General features: G+C 45.2%; 1 protein-coding gene across 8 annotated transcripts in view; it reads right to left on the bottom strand.

Moving 5' to 3' along the window:
* Positions 1–27,590, bottom strand: part of SPIN1 (spindlin 1) — a 193,993-nt gene that overhangs the window by 11,461 nt on the left and 154,942 nt on the right. For all 8 annotated transcript variants that reach the window (XM_033928667.1, XM_033928683.1, XM_033928675.1 and 5 more), the window contains 2 exons: positions 25,842–26,098; positions 21,834–22,067 (listed from right to left, as the gene is read on the bottom strand). In XM_033928667.1, coding sequence (XP_033784558.1) covers positions 21,834–22,067; positions 25,842–26,098 — 491 coding nt within the window. The remainder of the gene's footprint in view (positions 1–21,833; positions 22,068–25,841; positions 26,099–27,590) is intronic.

Raw genomic sequence — 27,590 nt, 5'->3', positions numbered from 1 at the left:
CTGTTGGACCAAATGTTTCATATAGAAAGAAAAATGGAATGAATAGTTGTTCGCCCTGTTGGCCAGCATGGCATTCTGGTAGAGCCTCTTGCCAAACTTGTCCATGGTCTTACCCTCTCTGCCAGGAGGGGTAGAGGCATAGACACTGGAGCCCTGAGTCTTTTTTAAGGTGGATTCAACCAGAAGAGACTCATGGGGCAATTGAGACTTGTCGAACCCTGGGATAGGGATGACACGATAGAGGTTGTCCAGTTTACGGGGGGCCCCCGGTACCGTAAGGGGATTCTCCCAGTTTTTGTAAAAAGTCTCCCGTAGGATGTCATGCACGGGAAGCTTGAGGAACTCCTTAGGAGGTTGTTCAAAATCTAAAGCCTCCAGGAAGGCTTGAGACTTTTTTGAGTCAGATTCTAGAGGAAGGGATAGGGCTGCAGACATCTCCCTTAGAAATTTCGAAAAGGAGGACTGCTCCGGTTTGGAGGTGGCATCGGGTGCCGACGGGTCCTCATCAGATGAGGAGGGATCCTCCTCGGTACCGGGAGGAGATTCCTCCCATAAGTCCGGGTCCCGGACCTCTGGTGCATGTCGAGACACCGGGGTGGAAGATGCGGTATGGCGAGTCTTGGATAAAGATTTTCCAGAGCGCACCGAAACGGTACCAGGAGAGGAGGACCGGCGTCGATCCCGGTCCCGGGAAGTATGACGCTCTGCCTGGTGCCGAGGAGGATCCGTCGTGGTATGGGAGTGAACCACCGGATGGGTATGAAGTTGCTCAGCCGAAAGAATCGGCATGGAGGTGTTGATAGGTACCGAAGGGGTGGATACCGGGGGCTCGGTACGGGGCTCGGGCCGGTCTGGTACCGGAAGGAGCGGTGCCAGGATAGTGGGCAACAGGTGCTCGAGCTGTCGCTGTAACTGTTCCTGGAGTTGAACTTTTAAGATGGCCGAAATCCGGTCATCTAGGGGTGGCATCGGAACCGCTTTCTTTTGCTTCGGTTCCTTAGATGCCGCTCCACGCCCCGGCGATGAGGAGGCCGATGACGAGGCACTCACCGAGATCGGGGCGGAGCGCTTGCGGGGTCGGCGCGAGGCCGGCAAGGTCGGTGTCGCCACCGTAGTTGGAGGGCGCTCGAGGGAAGAGGGAGGCTTCTTAGCCGGCTTACCTGGCGCCAGAGACGCCGATGCGGGGTCGGGCGGTGTCGAAGTAGACGGTGCCGATTTCTGTGGTACCGCTGTCGATGTCGAGGAGTCCATCGCCGACCCGGTGCCGAACAAAAGAGTTTGTTGAATTCTTCGGTTTTTGAGAGTTCTCTTTTTAAGAGTGGCACAGCGGGTGCAGGAGTCCGCCCGATGCTCCGGACCCAAACACTGCAAACACCAATTGTGTGGGTCAGTGAGGGAGATCGGGCGTGCACACCGCTGGCACTTTTTAAAACCGACCTGCGGGGGCATGAAGGGGAAAACAGCCTCCGCAAAATCGAACCCCGAGGCCTGTATAATGGCAACAGGCCCCGCCGGGGCAAAATCGAAAAAGAAAAGGAAAAAAGCAAAGTTTTTTTTTTTTTTACAAATCAAAGGAAAAAGAAACCCGAAGGCAAAAGAAGAAAAAAAATAGGGAAAAAAGCGCGAGCGGGAAGGCAAAAAAGTGGTTTCAACGGCCGTTGAAAAAACACACGCGTCTTCTTCGCTCCGCGGAAACGAAGAAACTGGGGACCACGCACTCCTCCGTCGGGCGGGAAGGCACTCGCGCACGCGCGGTGCGGCCAACTAGAAACTTCTAGTTAAAAAGGTCCGTACCGAGGGCTCCGTCGGTGACGTCACCCATGTGTTAAGAATATGCTGCCTGCTTGTCCTGGGATAATTCATGGTTCCTTCAATAATGGCAAATTTTCAAGGTCCTGAGGCAGCAATGAATTCCCACATATTTGACTTTTGCTATGATTTTCTTACTGTGACATACTATATTTGTTTTACACCAGACCTAAGTGCTATCCAAGAAATTCAGAGACTAGTGCTATCCAAGGAATTCCACTTTTGACTTATCTGTATATAGAATATTATCTCCAAAACCATGGAGATCACCCAGGTGTATTTTTGCCAAGTGTGAGAGAAAGACAGCCTTAATGTTATTCTTGGATAGCAGAGGTTTTACACCTTATTACTCTCCCATGAATCCCATTTTTGTCCAGTCTCTTTCTTACTGTGGAGTCAGTGACCTTAACTGAGGCTAGAGAAACCTGAAGTTCTTTGAATGCTCTGGGTTGTTTTGTGACTTTCCAGGTGAGTTGTTGCTGCATCCTTGGATTAATTTTGGCAGGCCAGCCACTCCAGGGAAGATCTACTACTGTTCTAAGTCTTCTCCATTTGGAGATTACCAAACCATAGTGAGAGCTGTTAGTAACATAGTAGATGACGGCAGATAACGACCCAAATGGTCCATCCAGTCTGCCATTTTCTACTATACAACGGAAGAGTAGAGCTCCCCAATGTTAAAGCCTCACATTAAGACCTCTGGAGAAGCCGTAAATAAGGCGAAATGGGTCCCATTGGGCATAATCGAGCATAACATCCTACCACAGCTAATATGCAAAATAAGTGCGGTTTTTGTTTTCAGCAGCACAATCGCACTTTATATTTAATTTGTTTGCACTAAGCATTTGCACTTTACAAAAACGTAGAATATAATGAACTCAATGAATGATATCTTTAACCTGTACATCAACTGTTAAGAAAAATCGCTTATGATTTAACAGCACAGGTATCTGAGAGTTCTCTAATATATTGTAAATATTATTTTACCACAAGTCCTTATGCTTTGCTGATCTGTTGATTTGTGGACTTGTTTCCATTGTTCAGTTTTTAAGGTTTTTTTCTTAGCCATATCTGGGCAAGAATCTAAAGCTCTGCCTGGTACTGTTCTTAGGTTCCAACTACTGAAGTCTCTGTCACAGCTCACTCCAACCCATCTACACCATCCCAGCCATTGAAGCCCTCCCCAGCCCATCCTCAACCAAACGGCCATATACAGACACAGACCGTGCAAGTCTGCCCAGTACTGGCCTTAGTTCAATATTTACTATTCGTTTCTGATTCTAGATCCACTGTGTTCATCCCACGCTTTTTTGAACTCTGCCACCGTTGTCATCTGTAACACCTCTCTCGGGAGCGCATTCCAGGCATCCACCACCCTCTCCGTAAAGAAGAATTTCCTTATATTGCTTTTTGAGTCTACCACCCCTCAACCTCAAATTATATCCTCTGGTTTTACCATTTTCCTTTCTCTGGAAAAGATTTTGCTCTACGTTAATATCTTTCAAGTATTTGAACGTCTGAATCATATCTCCCCTGTCCCTCTTTTTCACTAAGGTACACATATTCAGGGCTTCCAGTCTCTTCTCATACGTCTTTTGGCGCAAACCTCTTATCATTTTCGTTGCCCTCCTCTGGACCGCTTCAAGTCTTCTTGTGTCCTTCACCAGATACGGTCTCCAAAATTGAACACAATACTCCAAGTGGTGCATCACCAACAACCTGTTGAGTCCAAGAGTTTTAGAAAGGGCTCTGTATCCTTTTTCAGATTGATATTTCAACCTTTTTTTCATCTGGTCTGGAATTTCCTTGATTATGGCAAAGCATTCTTATAGAAACAGTGTGGCAACTACTTCACTGTCATGGTAAAGTTTGATATATAGTGAGGAGGTTTATATTAAACAGGTCTGGTTGCAATTAAGCCTGGCTGTGCTTAAATCAGCTGAAGGAGAAATTATGTCTTACATGATAATTTTCTTTCCTGTCAGGTCTACTGTTCTGCACTGATGGCATTATCCCTTCCTACCAGAAATTAAATTTGGTCAATCAGTTGATTAACTAAGGGAGACAGTTACGCTTTCACATGGGTGATGACGACGTGGCTTTATGGCTTAAATAAAAAGGGGAATAGCAAACCTGTCTAGGCCTGAACAATAAGTATGAAAAGAGCAATGTGTGGGCCTATGCAAACAAAGGAGAATGTAGATCTTTTTACATGGAAGAAGAGATGCAGTCAGTCAGCAAATGACCAGAAGAAAAACTTTGAATGAGTTACAAAGGGGAGAGAAAGAAAATATAAAATATATAAGTTCTTGCTGGGTCTTTAAACAAGAATTCAGGTAATAAAAAAAAGTTGAATTAAATTGAACTTTTAGAGGCAGAGATCTAAAACCTGTGTTTTAAATTGAAAGACTCTTGCCCTTCCCCTCTTTATCTTCTGTTTCTAGTCCTGGACATGTGGGCTGAGCTTAGTTTACTGTCTTTAGGTTGTTGTTGTTTTTGTATTTCTCTTTTCTCATATAATGCTTTATTTTTAGATAATAATGTATTAAATTAGATTTTAGAGGTAAAAATCTTTTTCACTTCTTTTTTTTATAATAGTTATATAGGACCATATTGTGTTATAGAGAATATATATTTTGCTGTTTTAAACTTTAAAATTGAATGTGCAATGTAAAAAACAGTTGGCAGGGGCCTCTTTGACCTTAGGCTTCCTGCAAGAGGCCCTGCATTACAATATTGAAACAGTCATAGAAAAGGCAGGCTTACTCTAAGGCTGAATTTTAGGATATAGATTGCATAATACACTATACTATGATCTTATATATTCTCTTTTATAGTTTACTGGGTTATTGTTAATCAAACATTTAAGGTTTCAATGACTTAAGAAGAAACTGTTATTTGAATTATAAAGTAAGCTTAATTGTATGAAATAAATTGTAAGGAATGTTTTATATGGAATGGAAATACTTTGCCCAATCATGTGAAGCTTGGGGGAATGATGTTACACAGTCATTTAACAGTAAATAAGAAAGAGCAGCTGCATTTTGTAACTGAGAACTCTAGACAGAGTCTGATTTGAAAATGTCTCTTCAGACTTTACCTTGTACATTTATTTTTTATTGTAACATTATGGAAAGGCTGCATTTGTAATTAGTTAGCCTTTAATAAATATTTTCAATTGTAAATAAATATAATTGTACAATCTTTTGATTTGGGATAATTTTGTTGGGAAGGGGTGCATCCTTCCCCTTTCTCAGTGATATGGCTATTGGATAGCTCTGGTCCTTAAATGATAAAATTTAAAAACTTGGGCTTACTCAGGTTTCCTTTGTCTAATATTACATTTTGTTTAAAGATCAGAAACCATTTCAGTGTGGCATATGCAATAACAGGGAAAATCAATAGGGGGAGGGGGAAGGTGCCAGATCACTATAAATATAAATGTACATAATGTATCAATGTCTTCAGAAATCTAAAACAGCACATAAAGATATGCCTAAGTGTGCACTAGGGGCTCCTTTTACTAAGGTGCGCTAGCGTTTTTAGTGCACGCACAAGATTAGCTCGTGCTAGCCGAAAAATTACTGCCTGCTTAAAAGGAGGTGGTAGCGGCTATCACGCGTGGCAATTTAGCGCACGCTATTCCGTGCGTTAAGGCCCTAACACACCTTTGTGAAAGGAGCCCTATATGTATAACAAATATTCTAGGTATCTATATATAAACACTGCATGCTTGTATCTATGCATGCATTTTCATATATCTATATCTACACACAAATACATTTTATGCGTGTTTGCATTTTTATTTATTTAGATATGTCTGTTACACTCTTCTTTATGTGCTTTTAAATGTATAAAATTTTGGTATGTTATATACATGAGATTTTCTCATTCAGCAGCCCATCTCTGCCATTCTCATTGCCCCAACAGGGTTATTCATCCTCTTATTCCCAGCTATGCCACCCAATTCTGTTGCAAACTGTGCAGCAGTCAGCTGGAGGACGAAAGGAGATTGAATGGCCAAAGACAGAATAGTGGTTCTACTGTAAAAGCAATAAGGCGTTACAGAAGGAAGGATAGAAACTACTGGAGAACAGTTAATCTAGTAAACATTGGTTTCTTCTCTTCCTCTTGGAATGTTTTATAGGTATTAAATTTGTCAAAACAGATGTCCTAATTAATGATTTTGAACAAATAAGTTATTAACCAGGAATTTCTTTTCTCATAAGACCTGAAGACAGACAGAGGAAATTAGGGAATGGGGGAGATACAGTCTGATAGAGAGGTCTCAGGCTGGTTCTAAGTTTTCAGAATAGCTTCCAAACTAAAAAAAACCCACCTTTATCTGTCAAGGCCTACTTTAAAGTGTTTTGCATTAGCATTATTTTAAAAAAGGGGCAGGTTATTAAGCCCTGTCTTAAATGTATATTTTTTTTAAGCATACACCATGTCAATTCCTTTGCTCAAATACCGAATATATTTGAATATAAGCAGAGTTAACAGTTTTCCCTCAAAAAAAGAAGGGGGGAACCAACTCGAGTATAAGCCAGAGGAGTTTATATTCAAGTATTCTGGTAATTCTTCCACCCTTGTAGCGTCCTGCATTTCTTCCTTTCCCTATCCTGAGATGGAAGAAGATGAGTTGGATATAGTGACGATCATGGAGACCCTTGACTGGGATGTGGTTATACCGTGCTATAATCTACTCAGGAAAGACCGGGTAGAAAGAAAAAGGAGGAGCAGCAGCTTTATATGTTTAAGATCATATTAAAGCCACACAATTGCAGGATCTACAGGAAAGGAAGGGGCACTGTGGATCAATTTGGAAAGAGGGAATGGTAAATATATTTACATTGGAGTGATATACAGGCCTCCTTCACAGACAGAAGAAGTGGACAGAGATTTAATAGTAGACATTCAGAATATATAAAAAAAAAAAAGGGTAATTTTTACTAATAGGTGATTTTAACACGCCAGATGTTGATTGGGGTATCTCTATTGTGGGGTCTTCTAGAAGTAGGGAAATCTTGGATTCTCTACAAGGAGAACTGTTCCAGCAGTTGGTAATGGAACCCCTGTGGAATGGGGTCAAACTGGACTTAGTACTAGTGTTTCTGATGTTACAGTGGATGATAATCTGCCATCCAGTGATCACTGCATGGTATGATTTAATATTAAGATGGTTATAGAGAGGACTCATTCAAAAATAAAGATTCTAGGCCTTTAGAAAAACTAACTTTGTTCAGATGGGAGATTATGTCAATGAATTGTTATCTGGATGGGAATGTCTGGAAATGTAGTGGACAAAACTGAAAGGAGTTATTGTAAGGCAACAAACCTTTTTGTGAGACAAGTAAGTGAGACAATATGGCCGCTCTGGTTCTCAAAAGTAGTAGATGAGAAGGTAAGGAATAAGAGGTCAGCTTTCATAAACTACAAAACGTCACAGAAAGATGACAGGCATAAATATCTGGAAAAGTTAAGAGAGGCTGGTTGAGGAAGACAAGATGGCGACCAAGTAGGAAGCGTGAGAGTGAGCTCGCTCAACGGAATTCTAAAGAATTTCTTTGGAAAGATTTATAACTTACTTTTTCATGCCTAAGAGGAGAGGTAGGCAGAGGAGTTCCTCTCTGCCCCTGCTGGTATCATCAACGCCGCGACAAACTGTAATAACAACTTTTACAGTTCCTTCGGCGTCGGGCGTTTCAGCTTGGAGAGTGAAGTTTCACTCAGCCCATTGGGACCTGACCCTCCCTCCCGATCCTGGAGGATTGCTAAGAGAGGACCGAAGTTTGGAGGGACCTCAAGTAGGATCGAGTGTTTTGGGATCTCCAATGCAAGTAACCCAGGAAAGAGAAGTCACTATGGCTTCCGGGTCATCTCAACCAGACGACTGGGATGCACTGGGAGCAAATGGAGCTGAACTTGGAAGAGGCACGAATCAGCGTGGGGAGCCACTAGCTGAACAAGATCTTTGCCGGCTACTGGAGTTTAAGCCACTCACTAAACCACCAGTGGTGACAATGGATTCTCTATGGTTTGCAATTGACAACCTCCAATCAGTATGTATAAACTTTATCACACCTTTGTCTCAAGTATCCAATAAGTTAAAGAATTTAGATACTTTGGTACAGAATCACCAGGAGAAGATAAGAGAAATTCAACAGACTGTTCAAGAGTCTAAAAATACTATTAAACAGCAAGTACTAGATAAAGCTTTTACCTCCGGAAAATAGAAAATTTGGAGAATCAAAATAGGTCATTAAATTTGAGAATTCTGAACTTTCCGGTAGCTAAGTATAAATCTGCTAGAGAGACCTTTAGAGACTTTTTGTTAACTACTTTGAAAATTTTGGACACAAATATACCACCTACTCAAAAAGTTTATTTCTTAAATAAAACATTAAAAGAGACTAATGCTGATCTTCAGTAGGATTTATCAGCAATATTGGAGATGTCTGAGGTTGAAATAATAGGAAGAGCTACAATGATAGTTTCATTTGTTTTTCATCAAGATAAAGAGTTAATTTTAAGATTGTATTATACTAAGAAACAGGTGTCCTATCTTGGGGAAAAAATCTATATATTTCCAGATGTCTCTAAGTGGACTCAAATATGAAGGAAAGAATTTCTTGTTTACCGTGAAAAGGTTGTTTCTTTAAGGGCTACATTTCAATTAAGGTTTCCTTGTAAGTGTTTTGTTCTGTACCAAAATATCTAAATATCTAAATACCAGATATGTTTTCTATGAGCCAGAGCAGTTGCGTTTTTTTCTTGAAGGGAAGGGGGTGTCTGCTGCATCCTAAGATAACCCATTGTTAATAGAGTCGGTACATATTAGTGCTCGAAGGTACCTACTTATTTCCTTAAAATATCAGAATAATTTCTTTAATTTGTTAAATTTCACTCTTGTCTCTCTCTCCTTATATGAGGACTATAATATAACTGAGAATTGTTTCTTTTGATTTTTAATTTAAAATCCAATTGTTTATCAGGATGTGATTATGTATTATTGTTACTAGAATTTCTGTAAAGCATTATTGCTTGTATTACATAAAAAACCCAAAATTAAATAAATTAAAAAAAAAAAAAAAAGAGAGGCTAGTTGAGTAGTCAGGAAAGCAACGATACAAATGGAAGAAAAAAATACCTGATAGTAAAACAGGGAGAAAAGGCATTTTTTAAAGATATATCAGCAATAGAAAGAAGTGCAAAAGTGGCATTGCGAGACTCAAGAGTGAAGGGGAGATATATGTAGAAGCTAATAAAAAAAACGGCTGAATTGCTTAACAAATATTTTTGTTTTGTGTTCACGGCTAAAACACTGGAGCAGGACCGCAGAAGACAAACGCAAATAGGGATGGAATAGTGGTAGACCCTGATCGTTTTAAGAGGGTTGTGTTCATGAGGAGGTAGCTAAATTAAAGGTAGACAAAGCGATGGAGGCTGAATGGTGTACATTCAAGGGTGCTGAAGGAACTTAGGGAAGTTCTGGTGGCTCTGCTGACTGACCTTTTCAATGCTTCTCTAGAGTCGGGAGTAATACCGGAGGACTGGAGAAGGGCAGATGTGGTCCCTCTACATCACAGGTGTCAAAGTCGGTCCTCGAGGGCCGGAATCCAGTCGGGTTTTCAGGATTTCCCCAATGAATATGCATGAGATCTATGTGCATGCACTGCTTTCAATGCATATTCATTGGGGAAATCCTGAAAACCCGACTGGATTACGGCCCTCGAGGAGGGACTTTGACACCCCTGCTCTACATAAAAGTGGAAGTAAGGAAGTAAGGTCAGTAAGTCTGACTTCTGTGGTAAGCAAATTAATGGAAACACTTTTAAAACAGAGAATGGTGAAGTTTTGAGAATCTGGTGGATAATAGGACCAGAGGCAATATGGATTCACTAGAGGTAGGTCTTGTCAGACAAATCTGATCAATTTCTTTGACTGGGTGACAAGAGAATTGGATAGAGGGAGTGTGCTAGATGTGATGTATTTAGATTTTAGCAAAGTCTTTGACAATATTCCAAACCTTTGACAGTATTCCACACAGATATCTAATAAATAAACAGAGTGCTCTCAGGATGGGCCCAAAAGTGACGGGCTGTGTCAGGAATTGGTTGAGTGGAAGATGACAGAGGGTAGTGGTCAATGGAGATAGCTCTGAGGAAAGGGATGTGTTTTTTTTAAAATTCAATTTTATAATTTTACAAGAAAGTACATCTTGCATAGGATAATACAGCAGGAATAAATGTTCAACATCATATTTTGCCAAAGATAAAGAAGAATATACAGAAATGCTTCCTTAGACCACAAAAAGAACTATTAAAGGGGGTTAAGCAGTTAAATAAGAAGTTAGTCAATCATGCTGAAAATAGGTACCATAAAAGGCTATAACTTAACAAATTCTGCATTCTAAATTCTTATCACCTCATACAGCAGCAGCAATTTTCTTCAGCTCCTGAAAAGATCTTAACTGCTCTGGTTGAAAGAAGACATATTTAACAATGTATTTATATGTAAGCAAGCAAAAAAAACACCCCAAAAGCCCTAGTATCCTGCCGCATTGCTAGGAAAAGTTTCCTCCTTTTCTGGGTAACCTTAGTTACATCCAGGAATATCCATATCTTTTTTCTATAAAACATGATCATATCACAGAAGCCTACATCAACTCACACTGGCTACCAATCCAAGAAAGAATATTATTTAAATTCTACTGCATGATATTCAAAACCCTAAATGGAAATAGCCCAGCCTACCTAAACAATCGCCTCATCCAAGCAAACTCAACCAGACATAGAAAAACGCACTCCCCTTTCACACCTCCCCCGATCAAGGAAGTAAAACGGGCAAAACAATACGATGGCCTTCTAGCCACTCGAGCGGCAAAACTACATAGCCAAATCTCCAACTTACTGTTAACCACCCCAGACTACAAGATTTTCAGAAAAGAAATAAAAACTATACTCTTCAACAAAGCCCTGAAACAGTCCTAACCACACCTACTCTTAAAATCTCTTACTCCTAACAACACTTACTCTTAACAACTCAAGAAATGACAATGGATCGACCCTTTACAACTCTCAACAAATGATCTACTCCGTACAACGCTAGAAATGACTATTATTCTTCCATTGTAACCCCCATTCTTTATATCTTTTGTAACCCCCATTTTATATATTTTGTAATCTGCCTTGAACCGCAAGGTAATGGCGGAATAGAAATCTCTAATGTAATGTAATGTAATGTAATTTTTAGACACACGGAAGTAAAGTTTCATAAAGGAATCAATGTCCTGTTGAAAGATGAAAGAAGCCAAAATTGTCATTCTCGGTGTCGACTCTGAAATAGATTTCTCTAAAATGGCTGAGATATTATTTAAGTCCAATTGTGGAGTTTGTTCTCCAGCCCCCATTGTATCCCATTTTTTTGGTGAGAAAGGAAGGTAATATACTTTATTCTAAGGAGGAATATTATCTGCGGGATACTTTAAGATTTCCATTAAATATTTCTTAAGCATATCATAGGCTGATATCCCGGGTACTTTAGGGAAATTCAAAATCTAACATTTAGTCTTCGATTAAAGTTTTCTATATTATCAAGTTTTCAGTGTAGTATCACTGAGTCTTTAATTGTAGCATTTTTAAAGTCCTGCAGGGATTTCACCCCTGTTTTAACTTCCATGAAAAATTTTTTTGTCTCAATATTTGACTGTTCCAGGGCCTTAGTTAAATCATCCATCTTACTGGCTAAAGTTTTTACCTCTAAAGATGTCTTCAAAGCCTCAGAGTCCATCTTCTGGAGCAGTCCCCAAATTGCTGCTAAAGTCACCTCACCAGAGGGGATAAGCTCCCCAAAGTTGGTTGCCATCGGCAGAAGCTCATCTGCTCTGGGTGCTTCCCCATAGGAACTCCGTGTAAAACTTCGACAACACTTTTCGTTCCCACTGCCAAAACAGAAGTCAGCTGGACAGGGAGGTGGATCGGTGAAGGGAGGTGAAAATGAGATCTCAAAGCCTTCTTTGCTCTCTCCCACCACCAGAGTTACTTCGCCTGTTTTAATGCAGATACCGGGCAACAACTGCTCAATCGTCTGCTGACAAAATGGGGGCATCGGCGTCGAGGAAGCTGGCGCCTTAATACTTCCTTTCCTCTTGTGGGGCATTTTCTTTTTAGCGTCAAATTTTCAGTAGCAGAGAGAGCCCAATCTCAGGGTCTGGTCGATGCCACCATCTTGGCCCGCCCCCAAGGAAAGGGATGTTACCAATGGTGTGCCTCAAGGTTTTGTTCTTGGGCCTGTTCTTTTTAACATTTTTATAAGTGATATTGCTGAAGAATTGTCAGGTAAGATTTGCAGCTTTGCAGATAACACTAAAATCTGCAATAGAGTAGACACCCCAGATGGTATGAACAACATGAAGAAAGACCTAGTGAAGCTTGAAGAATGGTCTTTAATTTAGCAGCTAAAATTTAATGCTAAGAAATGCAAAGTCATGCATTTGGGCTGCAAAAAACCGAAGGAACAGTACAGTTTAGGGGTGAAGAACTTATGTGCACGACAAAAGAGCGGTTCTTGGGTGTGATTTTATGTGATGATCTTAAGGTGGCCAAACAGGTTGAAAAGGTGACGGTGAAAGCTAGAAGGATGCTAGGATGTATAGGAAGAGGTACGGCCAGTGGGAAAAAGGAGGTATTGATGCTCCTGTATAAGACTCTGGTGAGACCTCATTTAGAATATTGTGTACAATTCTGGAGACCGCACTTTCAAAAAGATATAAAAAGGATGGAGTCGGTCCAGAGGAAGGCTACTAAAATGTTGTGTGGTCTTCATCATAAGGCGTATAGGGACAGACTTAAAGATTTCAATATGAGAAAAACTGGAGAACGTAGATTCCAATATTAAGGTTTTAGACTCCACTATGACTATCCACTATCCACTATCAATATGGAAAAAAAGGTTGTTAACCTACAATCATTCTCCATGTCTGCATTGAAAGATTCACATATTATTCACCTAAGGCTGGAAGCAATGGAGAATGCTGCTAGGTCAAAAAACCTAAGAATAATAAATTTTCCTAAAACTCATTTAATCTCACCTGAGATCCTTTTTCGGAAGTATCTTGGTGAGATTTTGGGTATGCAGAATTCTGAGACAGTGCCTATCTCTACTCTCTATTATATACCAGTTAACCAAAAAGTATCAAGGCAGCAAGGAACAGATCAGTTAGAATTTATTGATATAGATCTGACAGAATTTTTAGAAGACTCTCAAGATGTAATACAGATAAGAGCTACCTTAGTTGTAACTTTTTTGAGTAAGAGCGATAAGGCATTGACGAAACTTTATTTTAAAAACAAAAATGCCTTATTTTGTGGAGCTAAGGTTCAGATGTTTCCCCGATGTGGCAAGATTGACCCAACTCAGAAGGAAAGGCTTTTTAGCCTTGAAATCTCGAGTTGTGGAACTGGGTGCCACATTTTTTCTGAAGTTCCCTTGCAAGTGTTGGTGACTTTCAAAGTATAGATTACCGTATTTTCTCGCATATAACGCGCGCGTTATACGTGGTTTTTACATACCGTGCATACCCTTGCGCGTTATATGCGTGAGCGCGTTGTACAAAATTTTTTTTACATTGTTCCCCCCCCCCCCGACATCCTATTCACCCCTCCGCAGGACCGCTCGCACGCACCTGCACCCCCACTCCGAAGGACCGCTCGCACGCACTCCCACCCGCACCCCCACCCTGAATTACCGCTCGCACCCCCACAGCCTCCCGACCCCCCCCCCCCATCATGTAGAAGCTCCTACCGGTGTCCTGCTGCTTCCTCTTGGCGGTCCCGACACTCGACACGATCGGGGCAAGAGGGAGCTCAAGCCCTCTTGCCCCCCCGACTCCCCAATTCCCCGACAATATCGGGCAGGAGGGAGCCCAAGTCCTCCTGGCCCTGGCGACCCCACCCCCCGCTAGTTGTTCGGGCCAGGAGGGAGCCCAAACCCTCCTGGCCATGGCGACCCCCTACCCCCACCCCGCACTACATTACGGGCAGAAGGGTTCTTAGGCCCTCCTGCCCTCGACGCAAACCCCCCTCCCCCCAATGACCGCCCCCCCAAGAACCTCCGACCGCTCCCCCAGCCGACTCGCGACCCCCCTGGCCGATCCCCACGACACAGTATACGGGTGTGCGCGGTATATAAAAATTTTTGGTCATAAATTTGTGTTTTTCGCGCGCTATACCCGGGTGCGCGTTATCTATGTGAAAATACGGTATATTTTTTGGGATCTGGCTCAGTTAATACAATTTCTCGATCAAAAATAATGGGGGATTATATATTTTCTTGGTTGAGATGGATATTCTCAAATTGAGGAGCCTGATTTGAAAAAGATGCTTATATAGAAGGAAGATGTTTTCTCCCTTTTATTTTCCTTTGAAATAGATTTATGCTATTAAATAGTGCACCTCTTCTTTTAATGAGGGCTAGATGGAATTTCTGATTTTGTAATGATAATAATGTAGAATGATTTGTTATGTTTCCATATCCTGTTATGTTTCTTTGTAAACATTATTTGAAATTTCAAAATTAAAAAAAAAAAAAAAATTTCAATATGTATACTTTGGAGGAAAGGTGGGAAAGGAAAGACATGATAAGAGATGTTTAAATACCTATGTGGCGTAAATGCACATGAGTCAAGTCTCTTTCATTTGAAAGGAAGCTCTGAAATGAGAGGGCATATGATGAAGTTAAGGGGTGACAGGCTCAGGAGTAATCTAAGGAAATACTTTTTTACAGAAAGTGTGGTAGATGTGTGAAACACTCTCACGGAAGAGGTGGTGGAGACAGACTGTCTGAACTCAAGAAAGCATGGAATAAGGCACATGGGATCTCTTTAGAGAGAGGAAGAGATAATAGTTACTGCGAATAGGCAGACTGGTTGGGCTATTTGGCCTTTATCTGCCATCTTTTCGTGTTTCCAGGCACCACTTGCACACGTAGTGCCTATCTATTTGCCTTCCCCTCCCTGAAGGGCTGTGTCTACAAGAGATTCCTTGATAGAATACTGTCATTCCAAGCTGGCAAATGGAATAAATGTCTAACAACCCTCATTACAAGTGCTCCCTCCTACCAAGTCTTCAGGAAATCAATTAAAACCTATCTCTTTGATAAATTTCTCTGACTCCATCCCACCTTGTTATATCACTGAATTGCCAGCTGTATCTCTGACATATTTCCGGATATACCTATCCTCTCTCGGCTTACTAATGTAATCGAAGTTTGTTACCAATGTACTTGACAATATTTCCTGTAACATCGCTGTATATGTACAGTCTCTTCCTCTGTAAACCACTCTAAACTTCTTGTGGTATTGCGGTATACAAATAAAGTTATTATTATTATCATGTTTCTATGTTTCTACCCCCTTACTTGGCACAACCATCACTTCTCTCTCACTTCTCTCCCTCCTTGCAGTGACTAGCTTCCCCCTCTCTGTGGTGACAAATGGCACTTCACTCTTCCTCCCTCCCCAGGTGACTGGCAATCTGGTGTATTCCTCTCCTGCCCAGGTGGCTGGGACATCCGGTCTCTCAAACCACCCCCTTCCCACTGCTCAGAGGGCTGCTGAAGCCACTACCTGTTTAAAGGGTAAATCTTCACTGGCAGCAAGTAGCATGACTGATTGCTGCTTGTGCAGACCCCACCGCCTTTCCTTCTGATGTAATAGTAGTTGTGTTGGAAGGAAGAGCTGTTGGATCAGCGCGAGCAGCGTCATCTGCCAAGCTGCTCACTGCCAGCGAATATCTAACATTTAAACTGGTCATGGCTGCTGAAGCAGCCCCAGCAGTGTCAGGTGATTTGAGACCAGATGACCTGGTCACCTGGGAGGGAGAGGGAGTCACCAGACTGCCTGTCGAGTCTTCTAACTTGACTATAAGCCAAGACCCTCAATTTCTGGGCCCAAAAATTTTGGCTTATAGTCAAGTATATATGGTATTCACTGCCTATAATTAATTGTCCATAATGATATATTAGGAGACAAAGTCAATTTGTGCTCTCTGGAAAGTTATGGGAAAGCTGACAATTACAAAATGTAGTTCAATTTCAAAAGCATTATTTAAATAGTCAGATTTCTTCAAATAATAACAAATTATTACTTATAATGACTGGGGTTGCCATTCAACAAATTACCTATAATTGGAAAACTGGAGTAGATTATAACTTCTGGTGGAATTCCTTATGTCATATTTATAAAATGGAAAGATTTATTGCAATACAGCGAGGATGTTTTAGGAAATTTCAAGATGTGAGGGAGCCATTAACAAAATATTGTACTGATTAAATGACATTTTTCCCTTAAATACAGGTTCAATTATAAGGGGGGAGGGAGGGTAATTTTATTTTTATATATTGTACAAAATATTTGATTACCGTATTTTCGCGGATATAACGCGCACCATTGTAAAACGCGCACAGGGGTATAGCGCGCAGAAATCACGATGATATGTACAAAAACTTTTCTATACCGCGCTCAGGCATATAACGCGCATGCTGCCCGACTCTCCTTTCGCCCGCCCTGACTTTCCGTGCGCTGTCCCGACTCTCCGTTCACCCCCCCTGACTTCCGTGCACTGTCCTCCCTTGAAGTCCTGTCCCCCCTTGAAGGTCTGTCCCCATCCTGAAAGCCTGATGCCCCCCCCCCGACGTCCGATACATCCCCCCCCCCGGCAGGACCACTCGCACCCTCACCCCGAAGGACCGCCGACTCCCCAACAATATCGGGCCAGGAGGGAGCCCAAACCCTCCTGGCCACGGCGACCCCCCAACCCCACCCCGCACTACATTACGGGCAGGAGGGATCCCAGGCCCTCCTGCCCTCGACGCAAACCCCCCCCCCCCCCAGCCGACCCGCGACCCCCTTGGCCGACCCCCACGACCCCCCACCCCCCTTCCCCGTACCTTTGGAAGTTGGCCGGACAGACGGGAGCCAAACCCGCCTGTCCGGCAGGCAGCCAACGAAGGAATGAGGCCGGATTGGCCCATCCGTCCTAAAGCTCCGCCTACTGGTGGGGCCTAAGGCGCGTGGGCCAATCAGAATAGGCCCTGGAGCCTTAGGTCCCACCTGGGGGCGCGGCCTGAGACACATGGTCGGGTTTGGCCCATGTGCCTCAGGCCGCGCCCCCAGGTGGGACCTAAGGCTCCAGGGCCTATTCTGATTGGCCCACGCGCCTTAGGCCCCACCAGTAGGCGGAGCTTTAGGACGGATGGGCCAATCCGGCCTTCATTCCTTCGTTGGCTGCCTGCCGGACAGGCGGGTTTGGCTCCCGTCTGTCCGGCCAACTTCCAAAGGTACGGGGAAGGGGGGTGGGGGGGTCGTGGGGGTCGGCCAGGGGGGTCGCGGGTCGGCTGGGGGGGAGGGGGGTTTGCGTCGAGGGCAGGAGGGCCTGGGATCCCTCCTGCCCGTAATGTAGTGCGGGGTGGGGTTAGGGGGTCGCCGTGGCCAGGAGGGTTTGGGCTCCCTTCTGGCCCAACTACACAAAGGTACGGGGAAGGCGGGTGGGGGTGTCGTGGGGGTCGGCCAGGGGGGTCGCGGGTCAGCTGGGGGACGGGCGGAGGTTCTTGGGGGGGGGCGGTCGTTGGAGGGAGGGGGGTTTGCGTCGAGGGCAGGAGGGCCTGGGATCCCTCCTGCCCGTAATGTAGTGCGGGGTGGGGTTAGGGGGTCGCCGTGGCCAGGAGGGTTTGGGCTCCCTCCTGGCCCGATATTGTTGGGGAGTCGGCGGTCCTTCGGGGTGAGGGTGCGAGTGGTCCTGCCGGGGGGGGGATGTATCGGACGTCGGGGAGTCGGCCGGGCAAGAGGGCTTGGGCTCCCTCTTGCTCCGATCGTGGATGCGGGTGCGGGTGGGAGCGCGTGCGAGCGGTCGTTCGGGGTGGGGGTGCGAGCGGTCCTGCTGGGGGGGTGAATCGGGCGTCGGGCGGGGTGGGAACTATGTTTAAAAACTTTTGTATACCGCGCTCAGGCATATAACGCGCGAGGGGTATGCGCGGTACGTAAAATCACGTATAACGCGCGCGTTATATCCGCGAAAATACGGTATATATTAGGAAAGGGTGGGAGATAAGAACCATTGATGATTATTAAGTGATATATTTATTGTAAATCTGTTTTAACATATTGATACACTTATTGTAAATTTGAAAATGAATAAATAATTTTAAAAAATAGTTTCTTTTCTAAAGTATGCCATCATTTTATTGGTCCAATTATAAAGACAATCCCTTTTTTGTGTATAAGTAAACACTGAATTTCCAGATAGGCACAAAATTTGAAAAATAAGCATAGCCTTCACTTTGTGCTTACACTGCCACTTACTATTCATGTAGTGTAGAACAGGTACAAGTGGACTGATTTTTTTTTTTACTGCCATCAAGATTTACAAAGACTAGGAGACATATGAAGTTACAGAGTACCGTATTTTCACGCAAATAACGCGCACCCGTATAAAACGCGCACACGGGTATAGCGCGCAGAAATCACGATGATATGCACAAAAACTTTGGTATACCGCGCTCACGGGTATACCGCGCATGCTGCCCGACGCTCCTTTCGCCCGCCCTGACTTTCCGTGCGCTGTCCCGACTCTCCGTTCACCCCCCCTGACTTCCGTGCACTGTCCCCCCTTGAAGGTCTGTCCCCATCCTGAAAGCCTGATGCCCCCCCCCCCGACGTCCGATACATCCCTCCCCCCGAAGGACCGCCGACTCCCCAACAATATCGGGCCAGGAGGGAGCCCAAATCCTCCTGGCCACGGCGACCCCCTAACCCCACCCCGCACTACATTACGGGCAGGAGGGATTCCAGGCCCTCCTGCCCTCGACGCAAACCCCCCTCCCCCCAACGACCGCCCCCCCCAAGAACCTCCGACCGCCCCCCCAGCCGACCCGCGACCCCCCTGGCGACCCCCACGACTCCCCCACCCCCCTTCCCCGTACCTTTGGTAGTTGGCCGGACAGACGGGAGCCAAACCCGCCTGTCCGGCAGGCAGCCAACGAAGGAATGAGGCCGGATTGGCCCATCCATCCTAAAGCTCCGCCTACTGGTGGGGCCTAAGGCGCGTGGGCCAATCAGAATAGGCCCTGGAGCCTTAGGTCCCACTTGGGGGCGCGGCCTGAGGCACATGGTCGGGACGCCCCCCTGGCCCACGGGACTCCCACGGGGACGAAAACAGGCCTACCTAAATTCTGGCGATGCAGGCATGCAGCTTAAGCACAAGTCCGGTGTCGCAGCGGAATCAGCCATGCTGAGCAGTGAGCTCAGCACGTACATAGCTGAAAGCCTTGCTTGCTGATTGGTCCGGCGGCACGGCGCATCTCGAGCTTTGTTGGTCAAGCGAGATCTCGGCATGTGCGGCGAGCGCACGCCGTCGGACCGCTTCTCTCCTCTTGCATATGGTCCGAGGAGAGCGGAGGTCTGCACCTGCGCATTGCAGGGATTCCTGCCTGACTGACTGGCGGCCGCCATTTTGTTCTCCCGGATCTGCAGCGGATGAGCTGTGCTATAGGAGACGTAGTTCTCCACGATTGTCTGCTCGCTCCCTCCCCGCCCGTCCATCTCTCTCTCGTCCCAGCAGCCATGATGATGATGATGGAAGACGACGGGCAGCCACGGACCCTGTGAGTAATGAGAGGCCGGACGCTTCCTGAGCGCGGGAGCTGCACCATTTGGACCCATGTAGACTTGCACGGCCATTCTGATGCTGACCTGAGGTCCCTTTCCATCCAGTATCTGCCCCTCCCGTCTTTCCATCCAGCATCTGCATCTCTGTCTCCTGCTTCAGCACAGCATCTGATCTGTCTCCTCTCTTCCCCCTCTGTCATCCCATCCATCATCCACCCTTATTTCTCCCCTTCCATCCAGCATCTGCTCATCTTTCCCCCCTTTCAGCCCAGCATCTGCTTCATTTCTCTTTCTCCCCCTTCTATTCAGTGTCTGCCCCATCTTTCTCTTTCCTCCCTTCCATCCGTATCCTCCCCCTCTCCTCCTTTCCATTCAATGTCTTCCTCCCCTCTCCTTTTCTTTACATCCATCATTTGTCTTTTTCTCTCTCCCCAGGCATTCCAGCTTGTCTTATCTTTCCCCTTTCATCCAGTGTGTCTGATCCCTCCCCCTTTCTATCTACAGTTTGTCTCCTCTCACCTCCTACATCCAGTATCTACTCCCCTCTCACCTGACACCTCCGCCGCCGCCAGACTGATACAAAGCCTTCCCTCCGATGTCAGCTCTGACTTCGGGGGAAGACTTCTGGGTTGGCTACATATGGCGTGCTGCAGGCTGCCTCCAACCCCTGCTGTTATCTGGACTCAAATGAAGTGGTGGAAGGGAGTGCATTTTTGGACCACAGAAGTCATGAACTGGGGAGAGAGGAAGGGAGGGAAAGAGTTGCTGAGATGGGGGAGGGAATAGAAAGGGAGAATTGGGTGTGGGTGTGTCAGTGAGCGGGAAAGAGAGATTTGGTTGTGTACACAAGGCAAATGGAAGAAAGAGGAGAATTTTTGATCGTAGGGAGGGAGGTACAGAATATGATAGGGAAGAAAAAGATGAGAGTGAGAAATGTGGCAAGGGAACAATGGGAAAGATTGAAAGGGATGCAAGAGGAAGGAATGTTGGACAGTGGTGAAGGAAATGGAGGGAGAGATGTGGCATGGTGCTGGAGATGGGTGATAGAAGGAGAAATGTTGGGCATGGGGCTGGTGGGCAGGCACGAAAGATGAGAAAGAGATAAATGCTGGACCATGGTAGGGGGAACCAATGGACAGAAACAGAAGAATTTACAGAAGATGGGAAAGCGGAAAAAAGAAACTGGGACCAACTTTATGGAAAAATAAGTCTCCAGACAACAAAAGTAAAAAACAGAATTTATTGACTAAAATATGTTAGCTTTGGGAAATGTATATGGCAGATGTCTTTGTTTTGTGTTCAAAAGAAAAGGAAATGCATTTCTGATTTTATTTCTACAGTGTTGAAGTACTTGCTGACCCTTGCCGTGACTGGTGGGGATTCCCAAGCACCGCCAGCAGAGGACCTCCTCTAGAGATGGCCGGAACTCGCCTCCACCAAGCGCAGCAGTCGCTGGCAGCATCCTTGAGCCACTGAGGTGCCAGCATCTGTGACTCAGGGACGCTACTGCTGCCTGCCAAGCATGGCAAAAGGGACCCCCGGCCAACTGCAAAGGAAGTCCTCAGATGACAGCTTGTGGGTTCTCATCAGCTGAGTATTTATATAATAATAATAACTTTATTTTTGTATACCGCCATTTTATATTTATATCAGAGGTTCTGGTAGAAACCCATTTACAAAGTATGTATTCTTCCCAATTAATATTTCCAAATTAATAAAGTCTCTTTGCTTATTTGTAAATGGGTCTCTACCAGAGCCTTTAATTCAGTAGCATAATTAAATAAAATAACTATTTATGAAGTTTATAGGGAAGGGTGGGGACGGAGGGGATTCCTCACAGGGATGGGTGGGGATGGAGGGATTCCTCGCAGGGACGGGTGGGGATTCCGTCCCCGGGGATGGGTGGGATTTTGGCGGGGACGGGTGGGATTTCTGTCCCCGCACAACTCTCTAGTCCATAGTCTGCTGTTGATACAGACATGGGGGAACTACTGCTTGCCCTGGAATGCTGCTATTATTTGGGTTTTTGCCAGGTACTTGTGATTTGGATTGGCCTCCATGAAGACAGGATACTGGGCTAGATGGACTATTGGTCTGACCCAATAAGGCTATTCTTATGTTCTTATTGCTTACAAAAATCCTATAATGCATTTTCAAAAATATACTGTCAAATTCAGTGTTGGAAAACCTTGATGAAAAAATAAACACCCATCTATTTTGATGAACAGCAAGTTCTATTTCTTAGCCTGAATTGCAGGATAATAATTTATGCACAGATGCAACCTCCAATCCCCCTCCCCTCCCTCCCCCTCCCCCCCGGCAGACAGTAGGTTTAAGAAATAAATACATGGTCACTCACTAGAATCTGGCATGATACGGAGGTCGCCTTCTTTGTAATCATCTAACAGCTGGTACATGTATAAGACAGGATCTTTTTCGTAGGTAATATAAAACCATGTGTTCATTATAGGTGCGCGTGCTAAGACCATGCCCCGCCACTCATCCTTTGAGCCATCCTCTGTTTCAAACATGTGTTCCACTGCTTTACCGATCATGGTGTCAGCCAAATGGGCATCACTGATTCGAGATGAAGCTGAAAAATATAGGGTAAAAAGAAATAAAAATTTAACATCCATACATTTAATTAGGAAATAGTACTACCATCCGCATTATTACATTTGCAAGTCTGAAATTTAGTGAGTGACTAAGTGCTTATATTTTAGGTTGCACAAATTTAAACAAACAAAATTTTGGCATACCTACAACACAGCTCTAGATGAACAAATTCCTCATCTGCTTTGTCAATAAAAAAATAATTTGTTTAAGCAGCTAATTGAAAGCAGCTAACTAGAAAGCACAAGAGGAAACTACTAGGTGAACAAATATCCAAAGTAGAGAATGACAAAGTAAATTCATAGGAAAAAAATTTCTTTTTGTTTTTTTAAAACCATGAATGTGGGAGCAAAGCTTTTTACTGCCCCAAGGGAACAGTAAAAAGCCTTGTCGCTGTGGGAAAAAACCCTTGCAATTGCAGCTCCCCGGGCCTTCTTTCTTCCCTCCCTCTGTCTGTCTGCCACTGGCACATACCTTTTGGTGCCAGCCAATCCCCACACAGGCCTTCCCTCTTCCGGGTTCCCTCATGATTTATCTTTCAGTTTTTGCAAAAACAGAAAGTTTCATCACATGGAGTGTCTGACAGAGGGCTACTGGGCTTGATGAACCATTGGTCTGACTCAGTAAGGCTACTCTTATGTTGGGGATAGAGAGTTGAAGGCTATGCAAGGCAGAGAGGGGCTGCGGTTGGAGGGAGACAGAAGTACTGGACCTGTTTGGGGGAGGGGGCTGGATATAAAGGGAGAGAGGTGCTAGGCCCACAGGGGATGGGGGATCGGCTGGAAGGAAGGGAGAGAGAAGTACTGGAGCCTTTGGGAGTAAGGAATAGAGGTGCTGGATTCGCAAGGGGAGGAGGGCTGGTGTTGGATGGAGAGAGGTACTGGGGGTGGGGGGCGCTAAAGCTTGAGGGTAGGGAGAGAGGTGATTAAGCTGTGGGATTGGGTGCTGAAGCTGAATGGAAAGGAGAGGCATATGCTGGAGCTGTAAGGGGGAAGGGGACTACTGGAGGACAGAAAGAGTTGCTGGACCTGTATATGTGTAGTTGGGGGGTGAGAGAGCCTCAAGGGAAGAGAAGGGAAAAAGATGGAACACTAAGTGGATGAAAGAAGCATGAATTAAATACTGAACACACATCACAGGGAAGGAGGGAAGAGACACACAGGGAAGTACCGTATTTGCCGGCGTATAGGACGACTGGGCGTATAAGACGACCCCCCAACTTTTAGTTAAAAAATAGAGTTTTGTGTTATACTCGCCGTATAAGACGACCCCTTCTTCCTTCTCCACCCCTTTGTATTCCCCCATGTGCTTTCAGCGTTCTTCTCCCTCCTCTGTCTTCAAGTGCTTTCAGAGTCCTTCCCCCCCCCCCCCTCCTTCTCTACCGCCCCGGGTGCAGCACAGCCAGCCAGGTCCCCTTACTTTTGTGGCACTTCCCCGACCCACCGACAACAGCCCGGGTCCGACAAACTTCCCTGCCCTTAACCGCGAATCTAAATTACCTTCTTACAGCTGCTGTAAGAAGGTAATTGAGATTCGCGGCTACAGGGCAGGGAGGTTTGTCGGACCCGGGCTGTTGTCGGTCGGTCGGGGAAGTGCCACAAAAGTAAGGGGACCTGGCCGGCTGTGCTGCAACCGGGGCGGGGCAGCCGCCCCTCTCTCTTGGTACTCTCTCTCTCCTTACCTGCCATGCCTGCATCAGAGCCGAACGGAAGTCTTCCCGACGTCAGCGCTGACGTCGGAGGGAGGGAGGGCTTTGTTTAAGCTTTGTTTAAGCCCTCCCTCCCCTCCGACGTCAGCACTGACGTCGGGAAGACTTCCGTTCGGCTCTGTGCTGCAAGCAGAGAAGGTAGGGAGAAGAAGAGCCGCGCGACTGAGTACATCCAGCCCCGCAAGTAAGGGCATGTAAACTGTACCCGGCGTATAAGACGACCCCCGACTTTGGGGAGGATTTTAAGGTACTAAAAAGTCGTCTTATACGCCGGCAAATACGGTATATAGAAACAAAGGAGAAGTAATGGGCATAGAGATGAGAAGAAGAACAGAGACACAAAGGAAGAAACTCTATGGAGATGGTACATGGACACAAAGGAGCAGACATGGAAGGAGATATATGGACACAGAGGGAAGGTGTTAGATATGGGGGAAAATAGGAACACAGAATGGAGATGCTGGACTTGGGAGGCACAAGGAAACAAAGAAATGATGGTGGACACAGGGGGAGAGGTTAGGGACGGAGTAAACTGGGCCCTCAAAGCCAAAGACGCCCCCCCCCCCCCATGGCTACTGGATAATACCAATGAATATCCTTACAGTGGGGTGGTGTGTAGGCATGAATGAGGGCAGATTTGAAGCAGTGATTTTCAAATCGCTATCCGGATAAAATTAAGCTACAAAAAATTCTGTCCTGACTTTATTGTGCTGCTATCTGGATAATGCTACGATTGACCCCACTGCAAAGATATTCAGTGCCAAGATCACATCTCTGGAAGAGGTTAATACGAATATACAGGAGCCTGGCTTTAAAGTAGAGAATAGATTTTGCAGAACTGCTTGCCAAAACCAACCATTTCTTCATGAGTTATGCTCTAAACCAGTGTATCGCAAACTGTGTGCCACGAGACACTGGGAAAGGAGAGGTGCTGGCACCGGCTGACTGCCTACAGGACGTGCCTCCCACAGACGTTGATGTGATGAAATCATGCGTGCATATTACGCATCCATCGCGTCAATGTCCACACCCTTCCTGATGCCTTGAGCTGCAGCCACCACGTTTAGTGTGCCTGTGACTTTGCAAAGTTTTGCGAGGCACTGCTCTAAACGGTAGTGAGAAATAAATGTAAGACCACCACGTAGCCACTTCAATAGATGCAAAGCGAAAATGAACACCGAGGCAACCATAGCCTTGTACTGTCAACCCAGCCCAAGTATACACAAAGGAGATAGCCTGCTAGCCAAGCGGAGATGGTTCTTTTGGATAAAGCAATCCAAAAGTACAAATGCGTAGAAGCTCCGCATATGACGTGCTTCAAAAACCAAATCAATATTGATTTGGTTTTTGAAGCGCATCATATGCAGAGCTTCTATGCAGCTGTACTTTCGTATTGTTTAGCCTTTCCACGTATCTTTCATCCTAGGACTAGCAGGGACCCCTGAGGAAGACTACTGTGTTGGGTCCAATGTTCCCAGCGGACTAGGTCCTTAAGGTTTTTATGTGGATTGTTGATTTTTTAATATATATATTTCTTAATAAAGTCCAATTCAGGAACATCGTCTCTTCACAGTGTTTTTTTGGTTTCTCTTGGGAAAAAACATTGCAACACATGCACCTTACAGCTCAGTGACCAAGACTCATAAGCCAGCCAGGAGTCAGTAGACGTGTCAGATGGGCAAAGTAATGGTTAACTGGTTAGAGACTGAATTTTGCGGCCTGGGCAAGGGAAAGGATGAATGAGCAAAGAAAGCTGGGGAAAACAGGGATGAGCAAGGCTGGCTATCTATCTGCTGATTTTAAAAAGTGTCCTGGCTGCTATCCCCAAACACACTGATATTTATACATAATCATGAGTCGTCGTTTTAATCAAGGTTATCCTGCTGTTCTTGTGGCAATGAATACTGAAACCAAAAAAAAAAAACCAAATATAAATGAAAGCTCCTAACTCCTTCCAAACATTATGGACCAACAAATTAGAACTGAAACTTCACTGAAGGCATGAGAATTTCGATAAACAGCATTCAATATACAACTTACACTTACCAACTCTATCAGGAAGAACTTCCAAAGCTGAAACCCTTTCATCTTTATGGAGTTCTAGTCCATAGACACAATCAAATCCATCATACTTGATAAGATATAGAGAAGGATTCACAGGAACTTGATCCAGAACTGTTCCTTTCCACTGCGTTACAGGTCCACTGTTGCCTTCTTTCCATCCATGCTGTATTCTGCAACCTACAATGTTTCTTCGAGGCTGAGAAATGGGTTTGCTTGGTCCCACATTGCTCCGATGCTTTCTGTTATTATGAATATAGAAATGGTCAATGAAAAATACAAAAAAAAGAGTTTAAAGAGCAAACCTTCCAATTATGCTAACAGTAAAAGAAAAAATTAATAGAGACAGAGAGATTTAGAGCACTAAACCAAATTGCATAGTCTATAGATTTTCAGACATTATTCTCTCTGTGGGAGTGGGTTTTATCCAGACTGTGCAGAGAAACCAACAACTGGAAACATTTTAGAAATACAGTCAAACCTCAGTTTACGAGTGCACTGGTGCAAGACGAGCAAAACATTCACAAAATTGGCGCCTCGGAAACCGAGTTTGACTCGATTTACGAGCACCATATCCCGCGATCCGGCATCCCCCCAAGCGATCCGGCATCCCCCACCCCCGCGATCCTACATCCCCCCCCCCCCCCCCCGTGCACCGAAACAAAATCTCTTACCCCTATTGGGCACCGGCACCAGCATCAACGCATAGGACATGCCGGTGCCCGAAGATCCTCCCTCTTCTGGGCTGGGCGCTGCGTCAGAGATCCTCCCTCTTGCCTGTGCTGGGCTGGACTGGGCCTTGAGCATTTGCGCATGCTCAAGGCATTCTGGTATCGCTCTCTCCGAGATTCTGAATCTGAGAATCTCGGAGAGAGCGAGACCAGAAGGCCTTGAGCATGCGCAAATGCTCAAGGCCCAGTCCAGCCCAGCACAGGCAAGAGGGAAGATCTCCGACACACTGCCCAGCCCAGAAGAGGGAGGATCTTCAGGCACCGGCACGTCTTATGGGTTGGTGCTGGTGCCGGTGCTCAATCTGGGAAAGGGATTTCGTTTCGGTGCTCGTGGGGATGTAGAATCGCGGGGGAGGGGGGCCGAAGTGAGCAGGGGTGAGGATGCCGGTTCGCAGGGGGGATGCCAGATCATAGGAGGGGGGGTATGGAGCAGCATCGGTGGCCTCAAGGGGGGGGGGGGATGGAGCAGCGCCGGTAGCCTCGGGGGGGGGGGGGGGGGGAGAAGGTAGAACGGATCAAAGCGAGTTTCCCTTACTTCCTATGGGGAAACTTGCTTTGATATACGAGCAATTTGGTTTACGACATACTTCTGGAACAAAATATGCTCGTAAACCAAGGTTCCACTGTAATGGAAAAGAAATCAAAACTGTATGTGCACATCCCTAATTTATCATTTTGTTAAAAAAAAAAAAAAAGTAAAGGTTTGAAGATTTTCTGATTCATTAGCATCTTCAAAACCAAATTTCAATTCCATAATGGCCTTCTAAACTAAAGATAAGAATTTTAGCTGATATTGGAAACTTACCCCCCCCCCCTTTTACTAAACCACGATAGCAGTTATTACCGCAGGGAGCCGTGCTGAATGTTCCGCACTGTTCCCGACGCTCATAGAATTCCTTTGAGCATCGGGAGCAGTGCAGAGCATTCAGCGCAGCTCCCTCCGCTAATAACCGCTATCGTGGTTTAGTAATAAAAAAAAAAAAAAAAAGGGGGGGGGGGTTAA

Source organism: Geotrypetes seraphini, chromosome 1 (genome assembly GCF_902459505.1).
Source record: "Geotrypetes seraphini chromosome 1, aGeoSer1.1, whole genome shotgun sequence".
In the NCBI taxonomy this organism is placed as follows: domain Eukaryota; kingdom Metazoa; phylum Chordata; class Amphibia; order Gymnophiona; family Dermophiidae; genus Geotrypetes; species Geotrypetes seraphini.
Note: the sequence above shows the minus strand (reverse complement) of the source record. Positions and strands in the feature narration are given on the sequence as shown.